This window comes from Palaemon carinicauda, chromosome 20 (genome assembly GCF_036898095.1).
Source record: "Palaemon carinicauda isolate YSFRI2023 chromosome 20, ASM3689809v2, whole genome shotgun sequence".
Lineage (NCBI taxonomy): Eukaryota > Metazoa > Arthropoda > Malacostraca > Decapoda > Palaemonidae > Palaemon > Palaemon carinicauda.
The window spans coordinates 120,243,492-120,253,618 of NC_090744.1; the positions used below are offsets into that span (position 1 = coordinate 120,243,492).

Genomic DNA, 10,127 nt, shown 5'->3' on the forward strand with positions numbered 1-10,127 from the left:
AAAAAACCAATGAGCAATCTCTCTCTCTCTCTCTCTCTCTCTCTCTCTCTCTCTCTCTCTCTCCTCTCTCTCTCTCTCTCTCTCTCTCTCCCTGCGATAAAATAAATAATTCTAAACTTACTTTATGTCAAGTATACTTCGCACATAACCCCCCCCCCCCCCCAAAAAAAAAAAAAAAAAAAAAAAAAAAAAAACACTTTATCGCACTCCCACATACGCAAATAAACACAGCCAATCCAACAGTTGTATTACTAAATATTACCTTTTGCCCTAACAGGATAAAAACAAATAACGAAAATAACATATCATGCGTTTTAAGAGGCGAGATTCGTTGTTGAGAATACAGATCAATCTATCCAGCAAATGTAAACACTGTTCTCACATGTTTCTTTCTTCTTCAGTTTCCATTTTTCCACTCTTTATTCTGCGGTATTTTACCAGTTGTTTATTATTTCATTGTCAATAAACCAAGTCACTTATTGCAACAGTATTGGGTTGTTTCAGAATTCAAGAAGGAAGTTTTCTTAAGCTTTAGAAATGTTTTAAGAACATTTAAAATATTATTGCCATCAAATTACCAAATATTGCAATTTTTAGTAACTATTCCTGTTATTATGATTATCATATTACTAGCTAAGCTACAAACCTAGTTGGAAAATCAAGATGCTACAAGCCCAAGAGCTCCAACTAGGAAAAATACCCAGGTGAGGAAGAAAATAAGAAAATAATTAAACGATATAAGAAGTAATGAAAATTAAAATAAAATATTTAAAAAAAAAAACATTAAAAAAGGCAAAAACATTACACTTCTCCCATGTTTGCATTCTACATTGATTCTAGGAAAACTAAATCTATCTAATATACAGAAATACTTTGGTTTACGAGTAACATAGAATAAGAACAAATTACAATACGAGCAAAATAAAATACGGGTAGACAAATTCAAATTGGTTTATGAGCATTGCGACGGTCTGTGAGCAAGTATTTCATTCTATATGGGCGTCTGATAAAATTATACCCTTATAAAGTATAGTATATGTAGGAAGTAAGTCATAAGGGTAATACCCTAATCTAACTTGATCTAACCTAACCTACAGCACTGGATCTCATCTGCCTAGTTTAGGTTAGGTGGAGCAGGAAAAGAAAAGAAGCAAAATTTAGATATATACTGTATATGTGTGTGTATGTATATATATATATATATATATATATATATATATATATATATATATATACATACATATATATACATACATACATACATACATACATATATATATATATATATATATATATATATATATATATATTACAGATTTGTGATTTGAGTTATCAGATCAATAACAATGACCAGAAGTAGAAAGTAAGTTTCGGTGAAGACCGAGTGAAGACTTTTCCCAAAGCGAACGAAGACGTCTTCAAAGTCTCGCTCTCATTCGAATTATAATCGGAATCAGTTTCAGGAGACGAGCTCGAAGCCAACGAAGACTTCTCCAGTCTTCAAAACTCCTTCAATCTCGGAGTTGATATTTCTGCGAGGACCTACCTCGATTTCTTCAAATTATACCAGATTAAAGTCAAGTGATCTGCATTCTGAGTTTTACAACGAAGATGTTCACAAACAACGCATTGAAAGCTATCAGCGAGTACGGGAAGAAATATCTACTTGGAGGTCCCTCTTCCGAAGACGGGTTTCAGGACCAGCAACCCCTGTTGATGGAACTGGAAGGACTACGCCTCATTTTGGGAGGTGGTCTTCTGATGAGGAAATTCTGGGCCGAGGAGGAAAAGAGTGAGGAACTCGAGCCTGTCTTGGACCAGGAGGAACTCGATGAAGTTTCTGAGGAGACGGAAGCTTTCATCAGTAGGAAAGATCCTTTGCTTTCCGGCGAGGAGGAACAGCTGCTGCTGCCAGGAGGCGCAGGGAGTGTTATCTCTAATAGAAATGCACAAGTTCAGGTACACCCTGGACTTCTTACCTCTAACAGAGATATAGACGTTCAGGTACAGACTGAACATCTTATCTCTAACCGAGAGGTAGAAGTTCAGGTAGAGCCTGAACCCATCTCTAACACAGATGTAACAGTTCAGACTGACGGAGACACCGAGATTGAAGATCTCAAGCGAAAGAATGAGACCATGGCTAAAGAACTTGCAAATAAACAAGCTGTGATTGAAGAACATGAAAATCAACTTGTTGATTACTATCAATCAATCCAAGAGTTGAAAGCGGAGATGAAAATGGCTCAGGAGAAAAATGATGCCCATATTCAAATGCAATCAGAACTTATGGGAGAGAAGGAAGCTCTGAAACAAGAGCTTGAAGATAAAGTGACTTTGCATGAAGAAAACACAATGAAAATAGTTCAGTTGAATGAGGAACTGGAAAAGGCCAAGAAGGAAATCGAGGCTCATGACGAGCTGAAATCGATCCTTCTGGCAAAGAATGAAGTTCTCAAAATATCCAATAAGGAACAAAGCTTCCTTAAAGAAGAATTGGCTCTAGAGAAAATCAAACTAGAAAAAGAAATGATGGAGGCTCGTGCTAATGATCAGAAAAGAAGCCAAGGACACCAAAGGCTAGTAGAAGAGCTGCAGGGAGAGTTTTCTAAAGCTCTGGTACAAAATCATGAGCTAAAGGAGGCAGTGTTCACAGTCACAAAGAAGAACGAAGGTCTTCGAGAACACCTGGAGAACAAAGTTAAACGAGAAAAAAATTTGAACGGTAAGATTGTTCGAATGACTAACGTAGAAGATCAAATGAAGAAAGAATTATCTGCAGCGAAGGATGTCATCTCTTCACTGAAGAAGAAACTTCAGAAGAGAGATTTGGAAAACGTTATAAAAGATGAAGGAATGGGTGACGTTGAAAGGTGTGAAGCTGCAGCAGAAGATGACAAGACAGTAGTCGTTGTGAAGGAAGAAAAACAAGAAGGAGAAGGACCTAAAAGGAAACTTTTGGTAAGGAAACCAAAGAAGAAGAAACCAAAACGGGTCAAGTTCTCTTGGGCCCCCCTTGGTCCCGTAGTTCCGGTTTTGGAAACAAGCGAAAATAAGGTTCATAACGAACGAACTCAGGAGGAAAAAATCCAAAATAATTAAGAAGCCAGAAAGAAGCAAATAAAAAATGAAATAAATAACAAAAAAAGATATAAAACCAAAAAACAAAAAAAAAAAATAAAAAATGAAAAACCCCACAAAAAATTTAAAATTAAAAACGAAAAAAAAAAATTTTTTAGTGTTAATATTTTTTTCCTTTTTTTTAAGGGAATATTATTTTATTTTTATTTTGTGAAAGGAATATATTCTTAAGTTATTTTGTGAAAGGAAAACTATTTTTATTTCATAGCGACGTCGCTTATTTTACAAAAGGAATATACCGGTATTATTATTTTTGTGAAAGGAATATTTTATAATTTTTTTTTTTAGGTTTAAGGATGCCAGGCTTAACTGCCTAGGCTAATGATGCTTGTCTTAACTGCCACGCCTATTTTTTTTTTTTTTTTTTTTTAGGTTTAAGGATGCCAGGCTTAACTGCCTAGGCTAATGATGCTTTTCTTGACTGCCTGGCATTTTTTTTTTTTTTTTTTTTTTTTAAGGTTTAAGGATGCCAGGCTTAACTGCCTAGGCTAATGTGCTTGTCTTAAATGCCTGGTATATTTTTTATTTTTCATTTTTTTAGGTTTAAGGATGCCAGGCTTAACTGCCTAGGATAATGATGCTCGTCTTAACTGCCTGGCATATATATATATATATATATATATATATATATATATATATATATATATATATATATATATATATTACGCTTAACTGGCTAGCCTGATGATGCTTGGCTTACCTGCCAGGCATAATGATGCTTGGCTTAACTGCCTGGCCTAGTGATTTTTGGCTTAACTGACCAGTCTAATGATGCTTGGCTTAACTACCCGGCCTAATAATGCTTGGCATAACTGCCTATCCTAAGGATGCTTGGCTTAACTGCAAGGCCTATTGATGCTTGGCTTAACAGCCAGGCCTAATGAGGCTTGGCTTAACTGCAAGGGCTATTGATGCTTAGCTTAACTGTCTGGCCTAATAATGCTTGGCTTAACTGCCTGACCTAATAATGCTTGGCTTAACTGCCTGGCAAAATGATGCTTGGCTTAACTGCCTGGCCTAGTGATTTTTGGCTTAACTGCCTGACCTAGTGATACTTGGCTTAACTGCCTGGCCTTATAATGCTTGGCTTAACTGCCTGGCAAAATGATTCTTGGCTTAACTGAAAGGCCTAATGATGCTTGGCTTATCTGCCTGGCCAGATGATGCTTGAATTAACTGCTTGGCCTAATGATGCTTGGCTTAACTGCCTAGCCTAGTGATATTTGGCTTAACTGCCTGGCCTAGTGATTTTTGGCTTAACTGCCTGGCCTAGTGATTTTTGGCTTAATTGCCTAGCCTAAAGATGCTTGGCTTAACTGCCTGGCCTAATAATGCTTGGCTTAACTGCCTGGCCTAATAATGCTTGGCTTAACTGCCTGGCCTAATGGCGCTTACCTTAACTGCCTTGGCTAAGGATGTTTGGCTCAACTGACAGGGCTAAGGATGTTTGGCTTAACTACTTTGTCTGAGGGTGTATGGCTTAACTGCGTGGCCTAAGGATGTTTGGCTGACCTGCCTTATCTAAGAAGGTTTGGCTTAACTACCTGGTCTATGTGTGGCTGAACTGTCCGGAAAAAACCGAAACGCTTAACTGGCTGGCCTAAAAAGAAGGGCCTAGGTGACTGGACTTAAAATGTTTGGCATGAACGCCTGGACTAGGGATGTTTGGCTTACCTGATTTGTATAGGGGTGCGAGGCTTAACTGCCTGGGCTAAGGTTGTATGGCTTAAATGCCTTGCCTTAGGAACTATGGCTTAGAGGCCATACCTAAGGACGTTTTGCGTAACTGCCTCTGCTAAGGATGTTTGGCTTAACTGACTAGCCTAAGAATGTTTGGCTTAACTACCTGGCCTAAGGAGGGACAGCTTCCTTACCTGGCATAGGGATGCTTGTCTTAACTGCCTGGCCTGATAATGCTTGAGTTAATTGTATTGCAAAAGAATACTTGGCTTGGATACCTGGCATAAAGAAGCTTGCCTTAAAAGCCTGGCATAAGGATGCTTAGCTTAAATACCTGGCACAATTATGCTTGCCTTTGTCAAGCCTAATGATGTTTGGCTTAACTGCAGAGCCTAAAAATGAATGGCTTAAATGCCTAGCCTAATGATAAATGGCTTAAATGCCTAGCCTTATAATGAATGGCTTAAATATCTGGTCTTAGGATGAAAGGCTTAAATGCCTAGCCTTGTAATGAATGGCTTAAATGCCTGGCCTTAGGATGAATGGCTTAAATGCTTGGCCATAAAATTATTGGCTTAAATGTCTGGCCTTAGGATGAATGGCTTAAATCCCTAGTCTCATAATGAATGGCTTAAATGCCTGGCCTTAGGATGAATGATTTAAAAGCCTGGCCTTACGACGAAAGGCTTACATGCTTAGTCTTCTATTGAATGGCTTAAATGCCTGGCCTTAGGATGAATGCATTAAATGCCTGGCCTTATAATTAATGGCCTGAAAGCCTGGCCTTGAAATGAATGGCTTAAATGCCTGGCCTTATAATGAATAGCCTAAAAGACTGGCCTTAGGACTAATGGTTTAAATGCCTGGCCTTATAATGATTGGCTTAAATGATTGGCCTTAGTATGAATGGCTTAAATGCCTAGCCTTAAAATGAAATGCTTAGATGCCTGGCCTTAGGATGAAAGGCTTAAATGCCTAGCCTTATAATGTTTGGCTTAAATGCCTGGCCTTAGGATGGAAGGTTAAATGCCTGGCCAGAGGACGAGTGGCTTAAATACCTAGCCTGAAAATGAATGGCTTAAATGTCTGGCCTTATAATGAATGGTTTAAATGCCTGGCCCTATAATGCAAGGCTTAAATGCCTGTCCTTTGGATGAATGATTTAAAAGTCTGGCCTTAGGAAGAAAGGCTTAAATGCCTAGCCTTATAATGAATGGCTTAACTGTCTGGCCTTAGGATGAATGATTTAAAAGCCTGGCCTTAAGAAGAAAGGCTTAAATGCCTAGCCTTATAATGAATGGTTTAAATGCCTGGCCTTAGGATGAATGCATTAAATGCCTGGCCTTATAATTAATGGCCTGAAAGCCTGGCCTTGAAATGAATGGCTTAAATGCCTGGCCTTATAATGAATAGCCTAAAAGACTGGCCTTAGGACTAATGGTTTAAATGCCTGGCCTTATAATGATTGGCTTAAATGATTGGCCTTAGTATGAATGGCTTAAATGCCTAGCCTTAAAATGAAATGCTTAGATGCCTGGCCTTAGGATGAAAGGCTTAAATGCCTAGCCTTATAATGTTTGGCTTAAATGCCTGGCCTTAGGATGGAAGGTTAAATGCCTGGCCAGAGGACGAGTGGCTTAAATACCTAGCCTGAAAATGAATGGCTTAAATGTCTGGCCTTATAATGAATGGTTTAAATGCCTGGCCCTATAATGCAAGGCTTAAATGCCTGTCCTTTGGATGAATGATTTAAAAGTCTGGCCTTAGGAAGAAAGGCTTAAATGCCTAGCCTTATAATGAATGGCTTAACTGTCTGGCCTTAAGATGAATGATTTAAAAGCCTGCCTTAAGAAGAAAGGCTTAAATGCCTAGCCTTATAATGAATGGCTTAAATGCCTGGCCTTAGAATGAATGCATTAAATGCCTGGCCTTATAATTAATGGCCTGAAAGCCTGGCCTTGAAATGAATGGCTTAAATACCTGGCCTTATAATGAATAGCCTAAAAGACTGGCCTTAGGACTAATGGTTTAAATGCCTGGCCTTATAATGATTGGCCTTAGTATGAATGGCTTAAATGCCTAGCCTTAAAATGAAATGCTTAGATGCCTGGCCTTAGGATGAAAGGCTTAAATGCCTAGCCTTATAATGAATAGCCTAAAAGCTCTGCTTTAGGATAAAAGGCCTAAATGGCTGGCCCTATAATGAATGGCTAAAACCCTGGCCTTATATTGAGAGGCTTAAATGCCTGGCCTAAGGATGCTGGGCTTTAGGAAAGGGTCGTGGGAACCAAGCCTGCAAATATAGAAGTTGGCAAAATCCACCTGTACAAATTCTATCCTATCCATGCAACACCAATTAAATATAATATTAAAAGCAAGTCCCAAATTAAAAAATGGAAAAATTAATTAGGTTCGCCATACCATATCAGTGAAACGAATAAATGCAGACAATATTCACTTAATTCATAATGATGTTTTTTAAAATCATTATACCCCCCCCCCCCCAAAAAAAAAAAAAAACAATACTGAGACCAAAATATCAAAAATTATTAACTTTCTCCAGCCACAAATCATTCAATCGAATAATTCCAGTATCGTTTACCATTTATGTTTTATAAGAAGCATTTTATTTTCTAAGTAATTTTCAGAACTTCTAACTTATTTCGTATTTTTCATCTCACTACTGACGATGTGATATATAAAAGGACTACAAAAGTCTATACATGATATTCTTAGCAATACAAATTCTATCCTATTCAAATAACTGTATTTAAATGTAATAATAATAGTCCCGATTTAAAAACATGGCAAAATTATTCAAGTTCACCATATTATATCATATCACGAATAAATGCAGACAACAGTCACTTAACTCAGAATGTTGTTTTTGTTTACATTGCTGAAATAATCAGCGAAAAACAATTCTGATTTTATGGGATGAATCTCTTTTAATCTGCATTATCTATTGTTCGTTTAAACCTCTTTGTCACATTGGCTTATAATAAATCCATGATAATCTAATGTAATCTCGCTATTAACTGCAATGAAAATCCATATGTAATTAGATTAATCGAAGGCTTACATTAGATTGTGTATATATCTGTGTTTGGATAGTTTACGGAAATTTCCCTAGGACACTTTCAATGAAATTGTAATAGAATATAATCATTTGATAGAGAGTTCTTAAAATTAAAAAACCATAAGAAATAATAAAACGCAATTCTGACTTACCCAAATAAGGTAGAGCAAGACCTGTAAAGTCATGTTATAAATACATGAGAATTCTATTAAACCTATGTTATAAACAAGAAACGTATGAATAAACGTAAGGTTAACAAAAAAAAAAAAAAAAAAAAAAAGTAAGTTCGAATTCTTTAAATGTACGACGTGTACTCATTCTACAAACATTTTCAGACGCTTTTTGGATCAATTGATTAAATCTAACTAATGACCTTGTACATTCTGTATCCTCAAATCTTAACCAAGATATGAAGTTCGTATAAATCCTATCTAGGGTATTTCTTAATATCAAAAACACATAATAACTTGACCTAACCTCACCTTCTAGTCCAGCTTAACCTATGCAAACCCAATTTACCCAGCCCCACCTTACCAATCATAACCAAAACCAACAAAACCCTACCTCCCCAACCAAACCTAACCATCGCATCCTAAACTCCCTAACCTAACCAAACCCATTCTAACTAAACCCAACCTAACCAAACTTACCCACCTTACCCAACCTAACCTAACCAAACCAAACCAAAATTACCCAACCTAATAAAAAATACCCACCTTCCCCAACCTAACGTAACCAAACCCATCCTAACTAAATTCAACCAAACTTACCCAACCTAACCAAACCTACCCAACCCAACCAACGTCCCCAACTCAACCTAACCAAACCCAACCCAATGTAACCTACCCAACCCAACCTAATCATATCCAACATAACCTAACCTAACCTAACAAAAACCAAGCCAACTTAACCTAATAAAAACCAACCCGACTTACCCAACCAAACCTAACCAGGGTCACTATATCCTTACTCGTCAAAGGTGGATTTTCTACCCAACCTCAATCCATTAAGGATTTCCTCTACTTATCCAACATCACCGGTAACTCAGTAAAGCAATATCAAAATAAGTTTGCAATATAAAATTCAATAAATATGTGTATTTACCTTGCAAACTGAAGTAACACGAAACGGCACTGCCTCTGGAAAGGAAAAATAGAAAAAGATTAACATATTTTTCTCACGTTTGGGTTTGAGGTTATATAGACAGCGACCTAAGAACATTTCCTACTTGAGATGACAGTTTCTATTTAAAGTATTATTACAGGAAAATTGGAATTTCATGGTAAGTAAAGGGTTATCATTCGCCAAGATAACACTAATAATATACTTTGTCTGTAATAAAAAGAGAAACTAGACATGTAAGAAAAAATTATATGCTTTTAAAAGTTTAAAAGCTGCTCATGATTGGCAGAGGAGACATTGCCCTAGCAAGCAGGACAATGCCCTAGAGACTGACCATATAGACATATGATCAGCGCCCAAGTCCCTCTACACCCAAGCTAGGACCAAGGAGGGCCAGGCAATGGCTGATGATGACTCAGCAGATAGACCTTTGGGCTCCCCCAACACCCAGCCCCCTTTCTTAGCTCACAAGGATGGTGAGGTTGCAGCAACCGAAGAAACTAACATGTTTGAGCGAGACTCGAACCCCAATCTGATGATCACCAGTCAGGGACGTTACCGCATTAGCCACCACAACCAAATGAGGTAAATGATATAAGAAATGTTGGAAAATACTTATAGTTTGGGATTAGGATAATTACATTAACAGAGAAAACGAAAAAAAAAATAATGATTATAACAATATTTTACACGGAAAGAGCACATGGGAAATACCAAGCAGTACGCAAGGTCCTTTAGATATACTCGGAGTATCTTAAAAGAACCTTGGCTGTAAGTAAATATGGATTACCGAGTTATGATATATGTTATACTCTTGTAGGCCACCTACCGTCTTTCATTAGATCCTGTGTTATTACTGGTGGTATATTGTTTACCAGTGAAGCCAAATTTCCCATTTAAACAACGGGCAAAGTCCATACAACGAGATAGGTATATATTTAACATGTATTGGTAACTTAAATAAATTTAGGATATCCCCTTTCTTAAGTTTTGTATAAATAAAAACCTATCATTAATGTGAGCTGATTGTTTCTCAAGAAGAGAGAGAGAGAGAGAGAGAGAGAGAGAGAGAGAGAGAGAGAGAGAAATTATAACCATAGAATCA

At 37.2% G+C, this 10,127-nt stretch overlaps 1 protein-coding gene across 1 annotated transcript; it reads left to right on the plus strand.

Moving 5' to 3' along the window:
- Positions 1 to 1,761: 1,761 nt before the first annotated feature.
- On the plus strand, positions 1,762 to 3,102 carry LOC137660109 (myosin heavy chain, clone 203-like). Its single transcript, XM_068394825.1, has 3 exons — positions 1,762 to 2,169; positions 2,371 to 2,619; positions 2,767 to 3,102. Exons 1-3 carry the CDS (start codon positions 1,762 to 1,764, stop codon positions 3,100 to 3,102), a joined length of 993 nt encoding a protein of 330 aa, XP_068250926.1.
- The last annotated feature ends 7,025 nt before the right edge of the window (positions 3,103 to 10,127 follow it).